General features: G+C 46.1%; 1 protein-coding gene across 1 annotated transcript in view; it reads right to left on the bottom strand.

Annotated features, from left to right (window-relative positions):
* LOC146194448 (uncharacterized) overlaps positions 1 to 24,803 on the bottom strand; it is a 55,097-nt gene extending 30,294 nt beyond the window's left edge. The window contains exons 1-3 of the mRNA XM_084596558.1: positions 24,680 to 24,803; positions 5,168 to 5,370; positions 4,520 to 4,709 (exon numbers count right to left, since the gene is read on the bottom strand). Coding sequence (XP_084452684.1) covers positions 4,520 to 4,709; positions 5,168 to 5,370; positions 24,680 to 24,803 — 517 coding nt within the window. The remainder of the gene's footprint in view (positions 1 to 4,519; positions 4,710 to 5,167; positions 5,371 to 24,679) is intronic.
* Between the last annotated feature and the right edge of the window lie 403 nt (positions 24,804 to 25,206).

Genomic DNA, 25,206 nt, shown 5'->3' with positions numbered 1-25,206 from the left:
GAAGCGTTGTATTCAAAGCATCACCTGCACCGCTATCCGTGTACGCTGTAAAATGCTCTTCTTTCGCGAGTAACAACCGGTGCAAGACGAGGGACGTGCTGCTCTTTGTTAAAACCACTTGCCGAGAAGAAAGAAACTGTCACAAAAGATAAGGAATCTGAGTAGCCTACACATTGTACTTGTTAGACGATGAACAAATTATAACGCAATTACTTGACGACAGCTAACGATGTGGCAGAACAAAGGCCGCCTGCTGTTAACAGAGTGCTCAGGTAACAGTGCAGATAGACGGCCCCATGGGGATCGTGGACGGAGAGAGCGCTACTAAGCGCCTGGGAGGTGATTAGCCATGCCGAGAGGCAGTCCTGTGCTCGCCGCAAAAACGTGACAAGCGCCTCTGCGCCGCATATGCGTGCCGCGAACAGCCTAACTAACGGTGCGGTGAGCACTGCTCGAGTCAAGAGCCTCGACTTCGTGAGGAAAGGCTAGTGGATGCGTGAGCACGGGACGAGGTCATCGCAGTAGTTAACGAGGTGCACTCCGCACACTGGCTAAGCACGCGTCCAGGCAGGAAAGTGTTTCCGTTCATTGTAGCGGACAATGAAAGAGCGGCCCTGGCGGGAACGGAAAAAAGGAGGAAAGACAGCTTCGCGCGCTTTTCGGAGGTGGTTGAGAACGAGCGTAAATAGGGGCTGCCGCATCTAAACGGCTGCGCCCGAACGATTTCAACTGGCCGCCTAAATAATGGCTCGATGACACAAGGCGGACACTAGGCGCGAATATGCAAAGCTCGAAGTCATTCTTGTTGGAGACGGAGAAACTACGGATATCGCCACGGATTCTAGGTTCCAGGCTTTGAAGCTAACGAAATCATTAGCATGGTCTGCGCGAAGTGGAAATAGCATGGCAATTAAGCGGTACAAAATTAGTTTGGTTTCTCTTTAGGGATGTGAGACTTCTATACAGCTTGTGCTTATTTTCACCCTCTTCGACTGCTTGCGCAGCATTCCTCACACGTAGCCTAAGAAATCAACGTAAAGATGTCGCAATATCTGAAATCAAGTAGTGCTTTGGGAATGTCTTTTCTTAGACATTTGCTGTTTAGAGTAACACTGGTTTTTTTTTATACACGCTAAATTCCCCTTCACCCGAAAACTACCAGATTCATAAAGCAATTAATTAAATCAGTGGAAGCATGATATGATGCGTCTGTCGAGGATACAAATATTTCAAAGGCAGTTTTCGCTTGACAAATGCAGTGGCTATTGAAATTATCATTGCGAAACAAGCATTTTCTCTTTCGTCACACTGTCTGTGTGAACAATATGATTGTCGCACTTAGCTCACTCGAAAGCATCTTCTGCACTCTTTTAATGTAATGGTTCTAAAGGCTTGTACAAAAGAATAGTCTCAGAACAGGCCTTCATTTGCAGTTTCGAATGCGTACAAGGGAACGTCTGTCGTAATATGCCTAGCTTTCTTAGACATCAAGGATTACCTGTTAGCGATCAGCGGCTATGGCTTCAGAAACAAAAACTATTAAGGCTGGATTCTGCACGAACATGCCGTATATCAGGACTGATACTTCCCTTTGTCGCAAAATATGGCCTATTAAATGCAACCCACCTACGCCGAGGAGTTCAGGTCCCAAATTCATGATTTCCGGCAGCGATTTGGCGTTTACCACTTCACACTGCGTGAGTTCGAAGCCGAGCTCTTGAATTTTAAGCCGGCGAGGTACAAACTCCTTTGCCGAGCAAATTTGAGGATTTTCGAGCATTTAAGCCGTCGGTAGGCAGACCCTGCGGTAATGTGGTAGTCAAGACATGGGGCACTTTCTCAACACTGCTTAGCGAGTGTGTTTGTGCTAAAGGTTCAGAAGCACATAGAGCTACTGAGTGTTGTACCCATCCGCTCTAGAATTTCTAGAACGGGGAATTCCTAGAGAAATTATCGAGGTATCTGAGATCCTAAAGTTAGGTCAGATATGTGCAGGCGTCCCTTCTGTAGTTATCTTGCAGAAAGAGTATCTATTTTTGCCTACTTAGTTATAAAAATGTGCTTGCTATGAGCGATATCCATTACGGCTCTTTATATGTTTTTCCTTTTTTCAGTATCGCTGGAAACTTTACAGGCAATGGCTTCCTGAATAAATTCCGTTGTTAGTCAGTGCTGTGTCTCGTCCCTTCTTGTCCTCTGGTCTCGTGCCGTTGTGCTGTTGCACTAGAAATCATGTCTGACCAACATGCCCATCAGTTCTTGCTGTACCGTCCTAGAAGAGGCTCAAACTATCCAATGACCTGCACTAGCTTTGCGCATTGAAGCGACTGCCGTCAACCCCTCAGTTGGCCGCGCACGTAACGTGCAGGACACAAGGCATTGTTCACGACTGCAACGCTCCGTCGACTCGTGCGTTTCGAGTACCTTTGATAAGCGAGCTCTGCAAGAGGATTATTCATGTCGCGACAATGAATGACTTACCACATTATCAGACGATTGCGAAAGACTCCGAAAAGGTACGGCTTCTGCCACTCCCTCCACACACAAAAAAGAAAGAATACCAAAGTATAGCATCGTGAGGCTATCCTGACCAGCGTATGCTTGAGAAGCGTACTCTGAAAGTACCGTCAGTTATTTTGTGACAGTTTTGTTTGATTTATTATTTCCCCTTCAAGGAGCGGTTATGCCTCTGACGTCTGTGCTGATAGAGGATGCCGCACATTTTGAGCGATACATTATACAGGTCGTTCGGCTGAAAATCTATCGGCGTAGTTAGTAGTAGTAGTAGTAGTAGTAGTAGTAGTAGTAGTAGTAGTAGTAGTAGTAGTAGTAGTAGTAGTAGTAGTAGTAGTAGTAATAGTAGTAATAGTAGTAGTAGTAGTAGTTGTTGTTGTTGTTGCTGTCGGTACCGCGTGTCGGAAATAATCGAGGGCTGCACAAAAAAAAAAGTTGTTTCATGGCAATTTGTGATTCTAGTGATTGATGATTGATTGGTGTGTGACAGACAATTACGAGTAAATGAGGTCATTGTAATTGATTGATTGAATATTTAAAGTAATGAAACATGAAAGAATAGGAAAAGGGGGTTGAGAACGGTCAGAACGCGAAGAATAAAAAGGAACTGCTAGATGATGCTAACTGAGAAAATTAATTGTGTGTAAGTGATCAAATCTGTTTATTATGCTTTCCATCCATTCACCGAAAATTGCACACATCGAACGGACGCCTTTTCGGGCCAGTGTAAAATCGTTATTATATATTTCTCAAGTTAACTAGAAATATGTTTTGTCTAAAAAAATCCTGAAACGGTTGACTTCTACATCAGCCTCCATAATATTTGTTATAAATATTTTACGCTCAAAACATTCAAACTCACACGCAAAGCGAAGATGCTCTGTAGAACTAAGATGTTTTTAAATAAATTATCAAAATTAACGCATTATAAAAACAGTTCCTTGTGCCTAGAGATGTAAGTGCAGTGCTAAAATTAAAATACCAAGTAACAAAGTTAACAGCGTCGTACGGTATGAAGAAGGTAATTGCACCACCTGCATAGCGCCAACGTTATAAATAAATCAGAATTAGCTTGGACGTGCCTGAAGCTGTGAGACTTATCTCATACATTTTATAGCAAGTACGTAACAGCGGCTTCGGTTTTGCACCAAAAAACAGGTTTTCTATTTATTAGTTATAATTAGGAAAAGGGGACGTCAGACAATTAGGATGGTGGTTGAGGTTAAGAAATTCGCAGGAGGAAAGTGGATGCGGATAGCACTGGACGGGGTTAATTAGAGGAAAATGGGAGAGCACTTCGCCCTGCAGTGAGTATAGTCCGGCTGCTAGCTATTGATGATGGCTAGGAATTTTCGAAAGCGTTCGACGAAGCACCCTGTATGTAGTAGCTTACTAGAACATTTGCTGATGTACCGGTCCCGAATTCATATGCTTATATCCGAGTTAAAACAAGGAGACTTGTTTTTCATTTTTTCTTGACTTGTCACAACCCATGGTTTCATAAATCCTAGTGTTCCACATGCCAATTTTTTTGTGCATGCTTATAATCATATTGGATGAACTTTATCTACTTTGTCGCTAACTTTTGCAAACAACCATTTGTGTACATATTTTAGTTCACAGTTGTGTACATCTAACAAAAAAAATATTCTAACAGTTTTTGCAAACAATATTGCCTCGTTATTAAGGGCAGCCCATTGAAATATTTTTACTAATTTGATTACAACCTGTATCGAGAATAGTTTTTTGTTGTTAACTGTGATTTATAGACAAATTAACTTCGAGAATTCATCAGCATAGAAGTGCAATGGTTCCGACTGCCCGTTCCAAGGCGGCAAACAGCTGCAGCTCAAATAGTCTGAATGTGCTATATCCCCAAATGATGGCTTAGTCCGCTTAGAAAAGAACAAAAAAAAGGAAGATTTCTTTTCAGTGGATTCAGGTTAACTGAAGAGCTTTCATGCCCAACAACGTGGTCCTTTATTCAAAAGTGGGCCCGACTCACCGTTTGCCACGTAGCTGGCATTGGTGTTGTCCTCCGACTTCTTGAAGTACGGGAGCACCTCATCGTATGACCAGCCCGTGGCGCCGCCTGCCGCCCAGGTATCGTAGTCGCGCCGGTTGCCCCGATTGTAGATCATGAAATTGAGCACGCTGCTTCCGCCCAGAACTTTGCCCTGGGTCCACACTGGTTTCTGCGAACATCGGGCCAGAAGACGAACATAATAACGTTCCGTAAGTTGGAGATGCATCCCCTCTAGAAAGCCTACCTGTTTTAGCCCTCCGCGACATTAGGTTGTAAATTGCTTTACAAGCGAACCTGTGGCTTCGTGGTAAAGCATTCGCCTCGAATTCAGGAAGTAGAAGGTTCGATACCTGGTGCCGCCTAGTATTCCCCGGTTTTCTATGGGTGCATTTTTTTCGGAATGTGCTCGGATTTTCTGGGGTGAAATGACTGGTAAAAGGGACCAGATAGACGATATAATTCTAGCGCTTTCGCGCAAGATATACATCGCAATCAGTACTTCCGCTCCCTGTTGACAGTAACTGCCTCGTAAAATTCTCAGTTTACTTCGGGTTCGTGTATATGGCCAAGTGATACTTTTGCCTTCATCGAGACAGACACCAAGCAGGTTGCTAAAGTGGCACCCACCTGGCCCCTGAGCGCGAAGGAGCAGCCCTCTTGCGGCTCGGCGACGAAGCTCCAGTCGATGTCCGTGTGGTGGCTCACCGAGGCCAGCATAGGCACGTCCGTCACAGAGTCCTCGACTCCACCGGCTTCGAGCAACAGCACGCGGTTAGCGGGGCTCTCGGATAGCCTGTTGGCCAACACCGAGCCCGCCGAACCACCGCCCACTGTGGGAAAAGTACGCGGCTGATTAGCAAAGATACGGTAGCCCTCTCATCTTCCTGTAGAGGGTTTCACTACCAATTTCGTGCGCCAGTGGTTTTCGCATGCCCGTGACATTAAAAATAGTATTCAGTAACAGAAAGGAGGGATGGATGGATGGTATATAGGAGCATCCTCTTTGAAACGGGGTGGTAGCAGTTGCTGTCATGCTCTTTTTTCCCCTATATTTTTATTATGGTTTTATATCAGATAACTATACCATCAATGTATTAAATTTTTGTTTATACATTACTAACGTCATGTTACTTTACTGCTTTTAAGCCATCAATCTTCAAATCGTTTTTTGCTACCTTCCACCGCAGGTTCATTCATCCGGCCACTGGTATCTCTAAACCCCAGAGCTTCAGGAACAGTGACTGCGCCTGCATCAACTTCCGGATGGATACCATCACATTCGAGTATAAGATGGTTAACTGTTTCTGTATATTTACCACAAGCAGCACATGTTTCATACTCGTGGTTAAATTTCTTTTTGTAGCTGCGTGTTCTAAGGCACTCTGATCTACCTTAAAAAAGTGGGGCACTGCCTCTTGAGTTATCGAGGAAAGCTGCCTTCCTGATCTGCCCTTTGCACTTTCAGTGTAGTTCCATACTCTGTTACTTTTCCATAGAATTTAACCAATTTTTAACTTCTGTTTTTTCGCCTGTTGCTCAACACTCTTTATTTCTTCGTCCTTGTGACCAGCATACTTACTGGTTAGTGTCCAAGTGTGAGTCAACGTTTTTTAGGTATAGGTATTTAAATACTTTAGCTGTCCATCTGTTACTGTTCAATTTTCTCAGGCGTTCCTCATATAATATTTTACTCTGAGCTTCCAGTACTTCGACATATGTCCAGCCCATATCTCCCTGTACCGCATCATTTGTGGTTTTGCCATGGGCACCCGGTGCTAATCGTCCGATGGCTCTTTAATTTATTTCTAATGTCGACTATACCTCTTATGTTATTCACAAAACCTCATTTCCGAAAGTAAGCCCGGACACCATAATTCCTTTCCAAATGCCCCTCAATACCTGATACCTATTGTATCCGCACAGTGCCCTATGCTTGATTATTGCGGCATTTCTTAGCCCTTTTGCTCTAAGTGATTGCTCATTCTTTTTAATGTATGCCAATCCTTCGTTTACCCATACCCTCAGGTATTTATATTCTGCTACTCTGGGTATTTCATGGCCTTGTATTTTAAGACCCTGATCAGTTGCGCCGTTGCAAAATTATCAGACCCGACTTAACTGCGCTAAAACTGAAGCCTAAAGTGTCCTCTTCGTCTCCACAATACTTAACTAGAATTTCAAATTCTTCCTGACTCCCTGCTAGCAGCACAATATCGTCTGCATGCAATAAACCGGGAAGGCGCTGCTCTACCGCATTTCCGCCTAATCAATATGACAGGTTAAAACCTAGGTTACTTTCTTGTATCCTCCGTTCCAGATTTATCATATAAAGCATGAACAGCAGCGGTGATAGAGGACAACCTTGTCTTAATCCTTTGCATACCTTGACAGCTTCCGTATTTGTTATCCCTTCCCTTGTAATTCTTACTTTGCTATCCTAGTATATTTTCTGTAGGAACTCTGTTATCGCATAACCGATACCTTCTTCTTTTAATATATTCCACAGGAGTTTCCTGTTTACGTTGTCGTAAGCCCCGTTGATGTTCATGAAGGCCAAATACAAAGGTCTATTTTCCGCTCTAGATATTTCGATGCATTGGGTAAGCACGAACAGGCATTCATCTCAGTGCCTACCATTTCTAAAGCCGTTCTGAAGTTCTCCGAGTAGCTTGTTACTTTCTACCCATGCTTGCATCTTCAATTTCACCACCTGCATGGCCAACATGTATATAACAGATTGTATGCGGCCTGTAGGAATTTACGTGCATCCTTTCTCCTTTCCCCTTATAATTCAAAATGATTTTACTCTGCCGCCTGCTGTCCGGAATTTCCTTATTCGTTATGACTGTTTCCAAAGCTTTAACAACTTTTTCTTACTTCTTGCACCGAGTTCATTAATGAGCTTGATCGGAATTCCATCTATTCCCGTAGATGTAATTCTAGGAATATTTTTTTTTTTGCCTTTTACCAGTTTAGATTGGTCAGTTCTAAGGTGCTTTGTATTTGGCTATCTTGTGCTGCTTCCTGATTTGCGGAGATTACTCTTTCGTCGCTCCTAAATGACTCGGCTATAACTGATGTATTGTAGTTCACCGCGTTGTCTCCCTTTAAACAATTTCCCTTGTTATCTTGAATATCCTGTCCTGCTTTCTTTGATTCTTCTTCCCTAGCCAGCTTATATGGTTGATTAAAGGTAGGGTGCCTCAATGCGTACGCCCCCCTAAGCCGTTCCGGAGGGTCGGGACATTCTTTGAAAGGGTCAGTTCCGCCTCTACGCCTCCATATTTGAGCCCACGCAAGTGTGTCCCGCTTTTGCGGCGGCTGTCGCGTGGCGTTCCTTGACGCGCGTTCAAGATTGGGATTGCAGATAACAAGAACGCTAATGAAGCGCTATAAGAAGGGTGGACCAAAATATGACGGAGTTGTCTCCACCCTTCGAGGACGCGAGGGCGCGCGCATCAAGCCGCTCCGGAGTAGAGGTGCATTATCACGCCACCTGGTGGACACCGGAACCGCACAGGAACCCCACCTTGAAGGAAGGAATCAAAGACGAAGTGAAATATCGAAGAGAAAAAGAGGGTGCTTTATGTCGGGCTTCGACACAATTTCAACCACTTGTCGATCTTGAACACGTACTGTCATCTCAGACCGTCTTGTAGCGTTTGCTTCCATCAAAGCACGGCCTCCGCAGTCGAGCTTTACAGCGTAACGATGCTCCATCGCAAAGGCGCAAGCTACGTGGAGCCAAGGCCGTTGAGGGGAGCAGCGGCTGAGTAGCAATGGAAGAAATTAGAGAACACTACCCTAAGCCCAGGGGAGAAAGTGGAGACAAAAAGGTAGGATTAAAGCGCAGTTAAGACGTATATGAACCGAGTAGCACGTGCGACAGCTTTTGCGCACAGATGGAAGTCGGTGGAGACGGCAACGTGCAATGTGCAGCGCGAGAGTGCTTCTGTTTAACCAGCAGGAAAACCGGCTGCAGCGGCAGCTACGAACATAGGTAGCTACGAACATAGCTACGAACAAAACTCCAGCGGAAGCGCTGGAGATTTGGGTATGGTGGCGCCGCCTCGTGGCGGCCAAGAAAAGCCTGACTGGGTAGTACAACGGCGGCTCTGCCTATGCTGCAACGCGTATCTCGCAGGCTTTCTACGTCAATTCGTGCTTCTTTTAGCCCCTTCGTAAGCATGAAAAGAGTCGTCACGTATCATAGACATCATTGTGAATCAGCAGTAGCCTAACATTAAAAAAGAAAAGAAAAGCGCTGCGGCTGCCTTCCGGCGAAATGTTCAAAGCATGCGGTATTGATCTTGCTGTGTACCATCCGTCCCGAAACATCGTCACCGCTGCTATTTTCGCTTGCATCGCGGGGTGTAATGGACAAGATATCAATTTCATTGCTCAACTCTACTGCTTTCTTTCAAGTCGCACGAAACGGGGCTACGGTGCGATTGGCACGGGCGGTCGTGTGCATGCATGCACCGATTAGAGAAACGCCGTTCGCTCTGAGCTACCCGCTCCGCCGGCTCAGAGCTGAAATTATATAGAGTACAGCTATATGTTTATCTGTGATCGAGAGCGAAACTGTCCGTTATGCTACTGTGTTCGGCAGCTGTGTAAGAACTGCACGTGCGTACGTCAAGCAACGAAAGGTGAGGACGATAAACTAGAGTTTACTGAAAACGTTTGCTATCTCGATGAAAGCAGCCATTCACTTTCAAAAGAAAACAGTAATAGACGTAATTTAAGGCATATTTATAATTACCAAGCAGCCGACAATAGCATTTCGGTCATGCACCGCGCGTTCTTGATCTGATAGAGCGCTTAATTCTAATATGCAAAGTGCAAAGTCCCCACTGCCCTCACCAGGCAAAAGCTCTGGCTCGAGAGCTGCAAGCACATAAATCACAGCAGTTGAGCAATGAAATGAGGTTAGCGTGCCTTCTTAATTACTAACACAAGCGCCTGCCGCGGCGTAATTTGAACGTTTCTGCAGTCCCAGCTTGAGCTTTCTGTGGGACTTTCCAGTACGTGGACTGTATTTCCAAGCCTTACGAGTGTGACTTATCAACTAAACGGTGCGTAAAAAGCAAAAACCATCTTAGGATCCACCTACAAAATCACATGCCTCCATTGAACGCAAACCCCAATGGTATGCACGGCCGGCTCAAGGTGCCCATCGAAAGGACTTTTTGTGCCTCAGAGGGGTTGTTTACGCTGCCCATATCCGTGTTGCGGTTTCGTGTATTCACTTGCTTCATCTCATCGGCGTGTAAAGCTTTCGTAGAGCTTCACGAATTCGTGCGACTCTCGCCTGGCTATATCGACTGGCAGTGCGCCCAGACCTCGCCTAAAATTGCTGCATGTCGTATAACCAGTATAATGCCTGACGCTGGGTTATTTATTGCCTTTTTTTTTACATTACGGTACCCCCTAGATGAATTTCCAGCGTCTTAAATTCGTTGTAATTCATGCATAATAGAAATTAAAGCGGTGAATCCATATTGACTCCATGCATTCGAATGCATACACCGGCGATTTGTACTACCCAGCAGACGCCTAGGGGGCGCTTTTTAGCACCGTTTTCGCGGCGCCCCCTGGGCAGCGCAAGGCTCCTATAGCATGTGAAGGTTTGCTGACATGTATGGCATAATCATGCAAGCAGGAGGTTCCATACACGCTTCCCCGGTCAAATTCCTGATTTCTTAAAAAAAAATCTTTAATAGCCTAGACGAAGAAAACTTATCGGCGCGGTAAATTTGGCCTTCAAGTGCAGGAGTGACAGCCACGGGACGTACCACATGGCTTGCCACCGCGTCTGTGGCTCGCGGAGCCAGCGGCGCTCGTCTTTATTTTGGCGAGTCGTTTGCTTTGCGTTCGCAGACAGCCAGAGGAGCTATGTACCGGAAACAGTGCTTCGACCGTGTATCTTAGACACCGGGCAAAATCTGATCATCCTTAGATACATGGCGCAATACATAAGAGCGTCTGTAGATGAAGCTAGCCGGCCGGGACAGTCTACGCCGTCGGGACGGTCTTGCACACGACGGGCTGAGTCTAATCATCCGTTTGACGTTGCCAATTATGCTAAGGATTTAGCTAGAGGTGATGAGTCTAACCTGGCTTATCAAGACAGTAAAACTAAACATAGCAAAGCTTACGCTTGCATAACTGCGCTTAGTCGAGCTAAACCGCAGCCATTTTCCTCCTCAAGCTGACAAAGGTTTCCGAAAAGAATCATGACAGAGCTAGTTTGTGTTAAACAGTGCTTTCGCAATAAAATAAGTGCCATATTAGAGGTCTCACAAGCACTTGCGTCGGATCGAATAGCCGTAAATAGGAGATGGTTCGAAAAAAAAAAGGCTTGGTGGTGCCTTTCAAAGCAGAGCACGGTGGCCATAACTCTTTTTTTTTTTTTGCATATGCTGGCAACTGAAATATACATGTCGTTGCTGTCGAAGCTTCCATGTGATTTATTTCTCCAGCCTTTTCATGCATGGCTGCCAAGAGGAAAGCGGAAGCATTGTGCTGCCTCGAAAAGAAAAAGTGGAGAAACGTAGGAGGCGACGAGTGCTGCCACTCATTGCGTCGGTAGCTTTATGTCTGTTCATGCTCACTATACTGCCGCATCAAAGAGGTGCAAAAGGCTTTTCTCTTCCGGATACCTAGCCCCGAGTAGCTCAGAATTACAGAGACACAGAAAAAACCCGCATAATTTAATCCTCGTTGCTTGCTGCTGGTGGAGGCGTTTAGAGCGGGAACAGCGTTTCTTCCTAGCGTGTTATTTATCTCCGTTAGGGAGGTTGTTTTTCTTATCGCACGCAGAGCTGGTTGCATGGTTTCACACGGAGCTCAGCATAAGAGACGAAGTGGGAACGTTATGAAAGGGTACTGTTCTCTAACAAGTGCGTGGATATCAGGAAACGTTTGCACGGTTGAAGAAAAAAAGCAAGGCATCAGAAACAAATACAGCAGTTTTGCGTTCTTTCCTTAGTAAGGATTCGAAAGTTGTGAAGAGAGGTGCATTAAAGGTATCGTTATTTCGCGTCTACAACAGCTGATCCCGCGCTTTCTGCGTTTAACCTTCACCCCTTCCTTTTTCCCGTCACCTGTCAGTTTTCCCTGCTCTAGAAATCACTGGGTCACCTCGAGTAAGGCAGATCCTGGGATCGCCCTCGACGACCGTTCAGAGTTCCTGACAGACAACGGGTCCGGTGCGCCCTGCTTCATCAGGGGTAGTCACATAAACTTCGCGCTCACATAAATTTTAAAGGCTTTTTAACACGCCTCTCTTGCATGTAGAGTGCGTAAAAATAAATATTTCATTTCTAGATTGGTTTATAACGTTCATCGAGGAAATCAGTCAACAGAGTTCATTGCTGGAAGCTAGTTTGCGAGACAACTTCGAAAGACTCTAATGAATAAATATGAAAACATTGAGGGGACAGTTTATAACACTTTCACCTGATTACTACGTCACGAATTTGTTGCTCTAATATTTCGCACGTACTCTCTAACGCACAGTTGTGTTCAAAGTCCACCGGACACAGATATAAAGCCTCATTTATCGAAGTCGTACGAACGTGTCTGCTCGGTCAAGGGGTAGCCAGTCTGATTCGGAATTCAAGGCTTCCTCAGGGGTTTGGTTCTCCTAAGCCACCCATATCAAATACGAGGGTCCAACTTGCGGACTGCGCCCCATGGCGCGGCCTGTCAAATCGACTGATCTGCTCGCCGCAACGAAAAGTTCCGCCGCAGACGACAGCAGACTTTCGCCAATTCCGGAAAGTTGAGAGGCTAAATGAAGATATAAAAAAACGTACACCATTACAAGTTATCTTGTGAGTGCGTTTTAGCCGGAAGAGTCCAGTATTTTGAGCAGTAGAATTTTTCACGACTCGGACAGATAAATCTGAAACTATTTGTCACTACCAGTCTTTCGCATTATGCGTCAGCTAACGACTGCATGCCAGTGGGCATGTGTATAAACACATATTAAAGACTAGTGCGTAAAATGGGTAACAAATTGCACACACACACAAAAAGAGATGCAAAGAGGAGGCCTAATAAGGCAGTCACGTCGTCTCTTAAATGCTAAGATTCCCAATTTTTATTGGTAATGGGTGATCTATGTTTCCACGAAGAAATGTTAATATTAGGCTCGAAAACACCCGAACCTAAAAAGATGCCCCTTCTTTCAGTGTAGCTCAGCAGCTTCAAATTTTATCTGGACTATCAGCGCTGTTAGACTGACACCATTACACCAAAAGCTCTTCTTGTGTAGCTTAGGAGAGCGGAAATGCATACTTGCTTAAAACGTGTAATGGTTTTCGTAAAGGTCGAGGTTCGAAATATGCCGTTGATCTCTCCATGTTTTTTTCCAAAGTAAGCGAGAAATAATAAAGTTGGCGTAAGTTTTGAACCCAAAAGGGAATCGCAAACTCATTGCTAGGCTCGTTATCAACGCGGTACATTTTTTACCACTTTTCATTAGACATGTTGGCATCGACATTGGCCTGCCAGTTTTGCCAGACGGCAGCGTTGCAACCGCCTAACTTCGAGCGCACTCTGAGTGATCGACTACTATCTATTGTTACGGGGAAAGAGTGCATAATTTACATAATATGCCGGGAATGCATAAAAGCCAGGAGCAGTCAGAGCAAGCCTTGTCCCACCTCGCGCATCCACCTCGTCCTTCTCTTCCACATGCACAACGCCGCGCGGCGCGGCGTAATTGGTATACCTCTAGCAAGTAGCTTCGGTTCTTCCTCTATGAACGTTCTTCTATAAGTGCTAGATCGCGAACAAAATGAAAGAATTATGCGAAGGCGAAGGAGTTAACCAATTTCTGTGAGTTGTCTAGTTCACTGTCCTGGCTTGGCAGCAGCGACGACAGCTTGCGAGACACGCCTAACGCGTTCTTCTGCTTCCTTCTGCAGATCACTTTCGCCGAGCTGCACGACCCGCCCGACATACGCCGGCGTAACACCGGGTTTCGTCCAGCAAGATCATCGACGGAACAACGTAAACCGGCGCCAGGAGACAATTCGTCAGCGGCCCACGTGATCTTCAGTCCTGGTTCCTGCGCAAGCGCCGTTGCCTATAAAAGAAGCGTTCACTGCGCCGCCTGGTCTCTTGACAGCAGCGGCGATAGCTTGCGAGACACGCATAAAGCGCTCTCCTGCTTCTTTCTGCAGGTTAGTGTTGGTGCTTGTGAAGTTTTCTGAATCTTTCCTTTGTCATCGCTGCTGCCAAGTACAAGTGTGCTAATATTTTTGTATTTGCTAGAATGGGCTAAGGATATTGCAAAACAAAAAGAACAATTCCGTAACGAGCTCTCGAAGCTTACAGAAGAATTTCAAAAAGAAGTGAAACATTAGTTGAATGTGCTGAACGTGGCCTGCGGAACGAAGTACGCGAGGTGAAAAAGGAGCAGATGGAACTAACTAGCAGCACTCGGTAAGCCCAGAAGGACATTGCTGAATTAGAAAAAAAAGCTGCAGCAGGAAATAGAAAAAAAAAACTCGAAGCTAACGATCGAAAATCAGGAGCTTAACTCCCGATGCGCTTCGTTTGAAGGGAAGTCTCGGGAACTTGAGTTACGACTTGTTCAATATGAACAATATTCCCGAAACCACAACCTCGAAATTCAAGGTGTCCCAGAACATGAGGATGAAAATGTCAATGAGATTCTATGAAAACTTGGTGATGCAGTCAGAGAGCCGATTACAGACTTAGATGTTGAGGCTTGCCCCCGCGTTCCTACTCGAAACTCCGACAAATCTAACATTGTTGTTCGAGTCAAGTCCAAAGCCAAGCGTAATGGTGTGCTGCAGGAATAAAAAAAGATGCGACTGACTACGAAGGATGTTGGACTGCATGGCAAGATTTCAATCTATGTCAATGAACACCTAATGCCCGAAAACAAAAAAAAAAAAAAAACTTATTGGAGCTGCAATAGCAAAGAAAAAGGAACTTGACTGGAAATAGTTGTGGACGAAACATGGGGCTATTTACGCACGAAAACTGATGAATCCAATGTCGTTCGTCTGTATCTGCAGGATGATCTTTCAAAAATGGCGTAGTATGTGCTTATGCGACACATCTGATCCAGATCCTTTGACTAATATGGAAGAGACAGCACTTTTTACACCATGTGAATTCAACCGTTTTCTATGAAACAAAGAGCGCGGTAAACATTTACATATGCTACACTTACACATGCAGTGCGCTCTAAATAAAACCGATGAACTGACAACTTTTTAGTCGAGTCTTAAATGCACGTTTGACGTAATCATGATGTCTGAAACATGGTATCGCTTTGACAGTGACGTTATTCGAATTCCGGGATACCAGACTTTCGTTCTTAACCGAAGCTCAAAACGTGGTGGGGGCGTTGCCCTTCTATAAACAAAGAAAGCTACTCGTGTCAGATCTTATCAGAACACTGTCTGAGCGACCACAACATTGAGATGCTTACGGTTCATTCTGGCCGTCAACCCTTTACTGTGGTTTACCGCCCACCGCAAAGCAGTACAAACGAGTTCCTTCGGGTTTTTGAAAAGAAACAAATTACTTGTCAGATAATTTCTTATCTTGTATAGGAGGTGATTTTAATATAGAAATGGATGCTAACAGTTCTGCGCAGCAAGAACTCAAGATATTGCTTCAAGCTGCTAGCTTCCAGAACGTCATATATAGGCCAACGCGCATAACGGCTACGTCTTCAAGCATTATCGACCTTTTTATCACGAATTATCCTCTCACCGCCTTTTCCTACGCATTGATACAAAATCCCGCTTCACAAATACCTTTAATCGCTGTCGGCAGCTTATTTCAGAGGAAAACCTTGAAGCATTTAGGTGCTGTATAGAGCAAACAAACTGGGAACCCGTCTTTTTAAGCATTGACTCAGATGTTGCCTATACTTGCGGATATTTTTACCAATCTATCATGATTGTTATCTTACTATTGAAGCAAAAGTGCCGAAAAACGCCCGCAAGCCGTGGATGTCCCCACTACTTCTGCGACTTGCACAGAAGAAGCACAGAATATTCGCGAAATTTATTGGCACGAAGGATGCTGCACTACTAGCCCGCTTTAAAGCATTTCAGAATTTTTTGAACAAAGAGATCAGGACAGCTAGGACGACTTACCACAATAACCTCTTTGATAAGGAACTATCTAATAATCCTAAAGAAAAATGGAGGCGCCTTAATCAACTTTTAAATAGAATCACTCACCCCAATAACATAAAAACCTTAACAGTGGAAGGTATTGACCTAAACGGGCATCCTCTGTCCAATGCTTTTACCGAATTTTTTACTGCAGTCGAGAGTCGACCTTACTGCTCTAATTTTTCTAAATGTTTGGGCGGTAGAGTATTGCAATCTCTTTTTTGAGCCGACAGATGAAAATGAGGTGTACTGTATTTTAAAGAGCCTCAAAAATACGAAAAGCTTGGAATCTTGCGATCTACAAAGTCGCCCAATAAAATATGTCTTGCCTTTAATAATTCCATGTTTAACGAACATATATAACACTGCGCTAATTACAGGAAGGTTTCCTGCTGATATGAAATTTGCTAGGGTGGCAGTAATCTTCAAAAAGGGAGACAGAAATAGTTTTAGTAATTAGAGGCCAATATCTGTCTTACCTTTCTTCTTCAAGGGACTAGAACGCGTAATTCATTCTCGAATGCATAATTTCTTTCTAAAACACTCTAACATAAATGACTGCCAATATGGGTTTACCAAACATAGGTCTACGAAACATGCGTAACCTTACCAAAAAGAATTTGTATTAGGCAACATAAAATCCCAGAAGCTTACTCTTGGAATTTTTGTAGATTTCAGTAAGGCGTTTGATACACTAAATCATGATACCCTCTTTGCAAGACTCCAACAGTGTGGTATACGTGGTCATGCCCTCAACCTTCTCCAGTCATATATCTGCTCGCGATCCCAATATGTTGTTATCAATAATTGTCGCTCCGATATACTACACATTTCTAATGGTGTGCCACAGGGCAGCCTTCTGGGTCCTATAGTCTGCAACGTATATAATAATGATATTGTTAATATAAGCAACGAGATAAAATTTATTAATTACGCCGATGACACCAGCTTATTCTGCTCCTGTACTGATATTAATCCACAAACGGATTCTACTAACAAAGTACTCACTTTTCTGAAGGAATGGTCGCGCTTAAATTCTTTGCTGGTAAACAAAGAAAAAATAAAGGCAATAATATTTCATGCTAAGGGCACGCTAGTAGGGAAGGCGCCACCTATATTTTTCAGCGGCTCAAGAGTCGAATATTTCCAATCATTCACGTCCCTTGGCATACATTTTACACCCACATTGTCATGGGATACTCAGATAAACAAGGTCTGCACTAAGGTTTTCATATTCATAGGTATTATCTCTCGTAATAAATGTATCTACCGACGAAAACAAAATTGACCTCTACTATGCATTCTTTTTCTCCTACTTAGGATACTGCTATTTGGTGTGGGGAAATACCACTATGTCCAATTTACAAAAGCTTTTTGTTCTGCAGAAGAAATGCTACGCGTTATAACAAATTCCTTCCATGACGCCCCAACCCGTGTCATACGGATTAAACACAAAACAATTCCAGTCCTTAAGCTGTTCTAGTACAGGTTTGCTTGTTTTTATAAAAAGCATACCGCACGAAATGACCCATTTTTGTCCCGCATTGTACAGCTGGTGCCACACAACACGCCCTATGCTACAAGAAACCCTGAAATGTTTGAGGTACCCAGGTGTAGAACAAACTATGGTTTTGCTATGTTGAAATATATACTGCCAATGCGTTTGAACACTTTTCTTTATAGCAACATGAACAAAATGACTTTTTCTTTCCTCTGAGAAATGTTCACTGATTAGGTTGCATTGATAAGGATTGTGTCTGTCGACCATTCATATTTTTACTTTTTCCTTCTCATTGTATAATTTTTCTTCTATTTCAAAGCACTGTCTCATTTTGTAACGCGTGAGTTATTCATTTTATATCGCACAAACTGCCGCTGCTGTTCATCGTCGACTTTACGGGTGGTGAAGCCCTTCAAGCAGTCATTGCGAACTGCTTTTTTTTCGTTACCCGCGCTTTTTGTACGACAAAAGCGGAATAAACATTCATTCATTCATTCACTTTAAAGTGACCGCTTTTGTTGTGGACAGAGATAGAATGACATTCAGGAAAATAGCTATCGCGCGGACATCCTTAATTTCTCTATATGGTTTTCTTTTCACTAGATGACTTCGCACAGGAATGTAGGTCGTACGCAAAAACAAAATTGTTATATGTATATATATATTGTAACGTAACGTTACACAGAAGGCGCTCTGGCACTCTGACACCGAAGAACACCAACAGCCAGTCAGGGCAGCACTAAAGCGGAGCACTGTTTCGCTTCGTCGTCTTCTCCGAATCGCCGGTTCAAATCGTCGTCGTCTATGAATGGCATGTGTCATTGCCCCCCTTCTTGGCAGCATCGCCTCGATGCTGCAAATGCTGCTTGATGCGATGAGCTGACAGATGTTATGGTAGGTTGGTGTGGGATACCACAACACAAAACGGGGCACCATCAGTCTCAAGAATAGTCAGCGGGGCGATCGTGGTAGGGTTTCATCCGAACGACGTGTACAACATCAGTGAACTTGCGTCGTCTGCGGCTTGAGGGATCTTGGGTCGCGGATTCAACTTCGTATGTAACGTCGCTGAGGCGGCGGAGGACACGATATGGGCCGACGTACCGGCGCAGCAATTTTTCAGACAGCCCACGATGACGAACGGGCGTCCAAATCCAGACATAGTCTCCAGGCTTGTAGGCAGCGAAGCGCCGTCCCTTGTTGTTGTAACGGTCAGCGTCTAGTTGCTGTTGTTGGTATATGCGCTGCCTTGCCAGCTGCCGTGCTTCTTCCGCACGCTGGGTAAAACTAGCGATGTCCAGGTCAAGCTCATCTTCGTCGTCGGTGTATACGGGCAGCATTGTATCCAGTGGAGTGGTCACTCGACGGCCGAAGACAAGCTCGAAGGGTGTGAGCCGCGTCGTCTCCTGAAGTGCCGTATTATATGCGAACGTGGCATATGGGAGGATTTGATCCCAGGTCTTATGCTCTATATCCACGTACATAGACAGCATGTCGGCCAGAGTTCTGTTTAGCCGTTCCACCAAGCCATTAGTTTGTGGGTGGTATGCCGTGGCCCGTCTATGGCTAGTGTGTGTAAGGTTCAGTACAGCATTAGTCAGGCGGGCCGTAAAAGCTGCCCCGCGATCGGTAATGATAACAGCCGGAGCGCCATGACGCAACACGATGTCGTGGACAAAAAACTCTGCGACTTCGGTGGCAGTTCCATTTGTGAGCGACGCGGTCTCAGCATATCGGGTCAAGTAGTCTGTCGCGACAACAATCCAACGCTTTCCATTACTTGACTTCGGGAAAGGACCAAGAAGATCCATCCCCACTTGTTGGAAAGGAGTTTTCGGTGGAGCGATCGGCTGAAGAACTCCAGCTGGTTTCACGGGTGGAGTCTTTCGGCGTTGACAATCACGGCAGGTTTTTACGTAAGATCGCACTGAAGGTAATAATTTCGGCCAGTAGTATTTCTCCCGAATTCTTGCAAGCGTACGACTAACTCCCAAGTGGCCGGAGGACGGTTCGTCGTGACAAGCGCTTAAGATGTCAGGCCGTAGGTGCGTAGGCACTACTAGTAGAAATGTCTCTTTGGATCTTTCAAAATTGCGCTTGTAGAGAACTCCACTTCGTAAAGCGTATGACTGCAAGCCACGACGAAAAACAAGTGGTACTCTACCACCGTGTCCTTCCAGATAATCGATGAGCGGCGCCAGCTCCGGGTCCTTGCGTTGAAGGTCAGCCATATGTGATTGGGTAATGGCCCCAATAAAGGGAAAATCGTCGGCGTTTTCCACTGCAGTGGAGTCCAATGGCGCGCGTGACAAACAATCCGCATCTTGGTGTTTATGTCCCGACTTAAACACAACAGTGACGTCATACTCTTGAAGACGGAGGCTCCAACGAGCTAGGCGTCCAGACGGGTCTTTAAGGCTTGCCAGCCAGCACAAGGAATGATGGTCGCTGACAATACGGAAGGGTCGTCCATACAAATAAGGTCGAAACTTGCTGATGGCCCAGATTACCGCAAGGCACTCCTTCTCTGTCGTCGAATAGTTCGCCTCTGATCGTGAGAGTGTTCGGCTCGCGTAGGCGATAACCCGTTCTATTCCGCCTTGCCACTGAATAAGTATCGCGCCGAGGCCAACGTTGCTGGCATCAGTATGTACGTCGGTTGCGGCGTCTTCATCGAAATGGGCGAGTATTGGGGGTCTGTGTAGGCGGCTTCTGAGCTCCTGGAAGGCTTGTTCTTGATCGTCTCCCCACAGGAAGGGTATGCCTTCTCTGGTTAGCGCTGTCAGTGGTTCAGTTATCTTAGAAAAATCTTGGACGAAGCGTCGGTAGTATGAACAAAGACCTAGAAATCGTCGAAGTGCCTTTTTGTCGGTGGGGCGTGGAAAATTTGACACTGCGGTAGTCTTCTCGGGATCAGGAAGAACGCCCTGTGCACTGACAACATGGCCGAGAAAGCGTAGTTCCTTGAAAGCAAAGTGGCATTTCTCAGGCTTGATCGTTAGTTGCGCGCCTTTGAGTGCTTGAAGCACGATGCGCAACCGGTCCAAGTGTTGCTCGAAAGTAGGCGAGAAAATAACGACATCATCTAAGTACACCAAGCACGACTGCCACTTCAGACCTGATAAAACCGTGTCCATCATACGTTGGAACGTGGCCGGTGCAGAGCAAAGACCAAACGGAAGCACCTTAAACTCGTATAGGCCGTCGGGCGTCACAAATGCAGTCTTCTCCCGGTCTCTCTGATCCACCTCAATTTGCCAGTATCCGCTTTTGAGGTCTAATGAGGAGAAGTACCTGGCGTCGCGTAGTCGGTCGAGGGCATCATCAATCCTGGGCAGCGGATAGACGTCCTTTTTAGTCACGTTATTTAACTTTCGGTAATCGACACAGAATCTCAAGGCGCCATATTTCTTTTTGACAAGGACCACTGGCGATGCCCATGGGCTCGTCGAAGGCTGGATCACGTCGTCCGCAAGCATTTCATCCACTTGCATTTTAATGGCGTCACGTTCTTTAGGAGAAACCCGGTACGGGCGCTGGCATACCGGTAACGTGGTCTCATCGGTGATGATTCGGTGCTTGGCGACAGGAGTGCGACCAACCTTAGAGCCTGTGGCGAAGCAGTCTGCGAAATCGCTCAGAAGAGCCGAAAGAAGATTCCTCTGATCGGGCCTCAAGTCGGGGTTAATTTTAACGGTCTGCAGAGCATGACAAGGTGCGGCCTCCTCTTTAGGGTTCGCTCCGGTGGTGCATAAATGAGGCAAGGCAGTAACATCGTGAAGGACGGCAACAGCCGTGTCCTTGGCGAGATGCCGCATCTCCTTAGCAAAATTTGTCAGGAGGACAGTAGCACAACTGTTCTGGAGTTGTACGAGTCCTCGAGCAACGGCTAATTCCTTCTCGAGTAGTAGCGGAAGGTGCCCATCCGCGATGCCCTCGTAATCGTGGAATAAGTCATGCTTTACAAGAACCAACACACTAGAACGTGCCGGAACCCTCACGTCATCGTCGACTGTACGCAAAACGTTCAGACCCTGATCTTCGTTTTCAATGCGCGCCACGGCTCGTTTCGTCGAAAAGGAAACACGCGCTTCTTTCAGGTCAATGACAGCGCCGTTGGTCTGCAGGAAGTGTAGACCGAGGATCAAGTCTTTCGAACACTCAGGAAGCACGATAAATTCTCCAACATACACAAAACCACGGATGCCGATCCGCGCTGTGCACTTGCCTGCAGGTTCGATCAAGTGGCTTCCCGCCGTGCGAATTTTCGGGCCGGACCAATGTGTCAAAACTTTCTTCAATTCTCGGGCGAGACCACGGCTCATTACTGAATAATCGGCACCAGTGTCGAGTAACGCGGTGACATCCACTCCATCAATCGTTACACATAAATCGGAGGTAGTATGCCGGATGCTGTCGCTACCTGACACAAGCGAAATCTCGTCGGGTCGGCCTGACGATGACGGAGGATCTTCACATTTCCCGACATCAGCGACCCTGCCTCCGAAGGCCGCTGGTATTAGTTTTCCCGGCTAGGGCTGGGAGAGGAGCGGCGTCGGGAAGAGTGGGGACTTGTCGAGCGGTAGCTCGTCGGGGACGTAGACCGACGCTCTTGGTAACCGGACGTGACGGGATACTGTCGCGCTGCAAGGTCGCTTGCAATCTCAGTAGGCCGTTCGTCATTCAGAAGGTGGAGTTCCTCCGAGGCGAAACCCCGCATGTTGACGCGGCGGTACGGGCACGCCCGGTAAAGGTGACTGGCTTCCCCGCAATGATAGCACAGGGGGCGACGGTCCCGGGGCCGCCATACTTGACGGGGTCGCTGGTAGATTGGCGGAGGGGAGTAGTGAGGCCCCATGCGGCTCCATGCGAGGCCCTCCATGCGAGGACCCTGCGGCTCCATTGCTGGAGCTGCGGCGTTGATACTATGGTCCGGCGGGGGAGCCCTACGTAAGACGGACGCGTAGGTGGGCCTCGCGTCGATCGTCTGGTGGGGAACGCGCTGCTGGGGAACAACGTCAGCAACTTGCTGAGCTGCCATACGCACCTCGTCGCGGACGACTTCAGCCAGTGAAGGAAAAGCTGTTGTGTTGCAAGGCATCCGGAGCGCTTGCAGTTCCTCCTGCACGACAGAACGGATGAGATTTCTTAGTGCGTCCATGTCGCTGCCGATATGCACAGGAGGTGCGTCGGACCCAATGATGTTAACGTCACGGTTGTACTGACGGGCTCGGTGTTGCAGCGTTGTCTCCATGGTCGCTGCCTCGCTGAGAAACTCCGCCACAGTGCGCGGTGGACTGCGCACCAGTCCCGCGAAAAGTTCTTGTTTAACGCCCCGCATCAGGTGACGCAGTTTCTTATCTTCAGGCATTTGTGGGTCTGCACGCTTGAAAAGGCGTGTCATGTCCTCAAAGAACATACGCACGCTCTCGTTCGGGCGCTGATTGCGCGAGTGTAGCGCAGCTTCTGCTCGCTCCCGGCGGTCGGCGCTAGGAAAGGTGGCTTTGAAATCACGACAGAAGGCTGCCCAGGATGGGAAGGCAGCCTCATGGTTTTCAAACCATGTCCGTGCAGACTCTTCAAGGGCGAAGTACACGTTGTGGAGCTTTCGCTCATCAGTCCACCCGTTGTAACGAGCAACTCGCTCGTAGTTCTCAAGCCAGTCCTCGGCGTCCTCGAACACGTCGCCATGAAAGGAGGGGGGTGTTCGCGGCTGATGACACAGGATGTGGGTGGGAAGCCTGCTCTCAGATGTCATTGCAGCAGGTTCGACGGCCGTCTGAGGATGCGTCGTCCTGGTAGCGGCCGGAAGGGGTCCGAATTCAGGGGGCTCTCCACGTAGGCGGCGGCCGAGGCGTTGATGTACGTGGATAAGCTCCGTATTGGTAGGTTGATTATGCAGGACTGGATCGATACCTGGCAATTCTTCCACCAGATTTGTAACGTAACGTTACACAGAAGGCGCTCTGGCACTCTGACACCGAAGAACACCAACAGCCAGTCAGGGCAGCACGAAAGCGGAGCACTGTTTCGCTTCGTCGTCTTCTCCGAATCGCCGGTTCAAATCGTCGTCGTCTATGAATGGCATGTGTCAATATATATATATATATATATATATATATATATATATATATAGCGCAGATGAATAACACTTCATTTAAGTGTTAATCACCTTCGTTATTTATTTTCTCAGCAGCCAAGAGTGCTTTGTTCGCAAGTATTTATATATATACATATATATCTGATGCTTGAAAACGGTCGTGCTACGACCGAAACGTCGAATTACATGTAAAAATGTTATATAATAATAGTTATATAATATTAATATATATATATATATATATATATATATATATATATATATATATATATATATATATATATATATATATATATAATGCAGTAACAGGCGAAAGCAGCTGTAGCAATCGAAAGTGAGGAAGTATTCGGTGATAAATTACTCGAATTACTGTTTAGAATCACTTTACCGAAGAAATATAGTAAATAGTTTAGGAGGGCTCTTTTTACAGGAAGGTGAAGAAAACAATAGAAAAATTCAACACTGAGTTGCTGATTTCGCATCGTGATCAGTAACCTAATCTATGTAGTTATTTGACTATATAGCGGTAATTTGTATCCACTTGATTTTAACTTGTTCTTCATGTAACTACTTGTGACCATTATAATTTTATAGAACTATGATTAGCTGAAACACTTAGTGGAAACCCTTGACCAAGACTCCAAAGCTGCGGCCGATGCTTCTGCCGGCGCATGAATCACCATGTATGCTCACTAAGGCTGGTCGAAACGCTCAACGACTAAAGAGTTTATATCCGTGTAGTTATGAATTGCCTACATACGCTTTGGACCTGACGTCACTATAACTTGTATGCATTTGGGACCATAGTGCATATTTGGTCAGAGGTCGCCAGAGCTGCCAATGTGCGTAACTTGCATGAATTAAAAAAGATATAAAGACATACGCATATGCTTTGCAGTACGAAATAAAATTGTTCCCTATGTGCGCAGCTGTCGGCAAAACAGTTTCTAAAGACAATCTCATCAGAGCGTGATAAATCTGAAAAAATGTCTTTGACGCTTTTCGTAGCGCCTGCATCTTGTGACATCAGAAAATGCTTTAAACAGTCAACCATAATCACAGTGCCAAGCATTGGGCTTCAAATTATCTGAAAACCGAAATTTCTTGCAAAGCGGCATGAAGATTTAGTTGCCGTGATTTTAAATTCAGCGAGCAGACTCGAAGGTTAAAGATACTCGCCCAATCTTCCCCCGGCATTAAATATAGTCGCCACACCTCGTCTTAAGTAGATACAAGCAGCTGGTAGACGCACTGCATCTCTTACTCATAAGGGTCGAGAATGTTCCTTTCGATCTGCCAGCCGCTTGTCCAGAGACGCACACTGCGTACAGAGAATACACTGCGCTTTGCGCAGAACTTGCCTATGATGTAGTCGTACTCTTTCCTCAGTTGCTTCAACGGCGTGTCCAGATGCTCGGGGGTCTGCTTCGGGTTCATGTAGGCAAACATCATCGTCACTGCCAAAAGGTCCGACTTAGACACCATGGCTGCGCCTGGGCTTGAGCACGGCTCAAAACGAAAAAAAAAAACAACTGGCCACTATATTTGCCCTTACAGGCCAGTGGCTTCATCCGATTAGCACGGAGCACTCACTGGTCGCGATTGCGCGCAAAACTGGTAGCGAGTGGGTTGCGGGGACTCTTTTGATACCCCGCAAAGATACCTTGGACCGGGAGGCGCGAATTCATTGTCGTTGCAGTCCCTTGCCCTCTCGTGTTCCACAGAAGAGAGGAGAGGCGCGAGCACACAGTTATGACGAAAGAAGGAAATCTTAAGAGAATGCCTGCCCGCGGAAAAAAACTAGGCCGACACGCCGGAGACAGCGGCGGCCACTTCATGGTCAAGGATTACTACACGCTTTCTGCACGAGACCCAACGGCGGTGCGAA

The sequence above is a fragment of the Amblyomma maculatum genome, chromosome 3 (assembly GCF_055883805.1).
Source record: "Amblyomma maculatum isolate TAMU_Amacu chromosome 3, ASM5588380v1, whole genome shotgun sequence".
Lineage (NCBI taxonomy): Eukaryota > Metazoa > Arthropoda > Arachnida > Ixodida > Ixodidae > Amblyomma > Amblyomma maculatum.
This window is presented reverse-complemented; position numbering and strand designations above follow the sequence as displayed.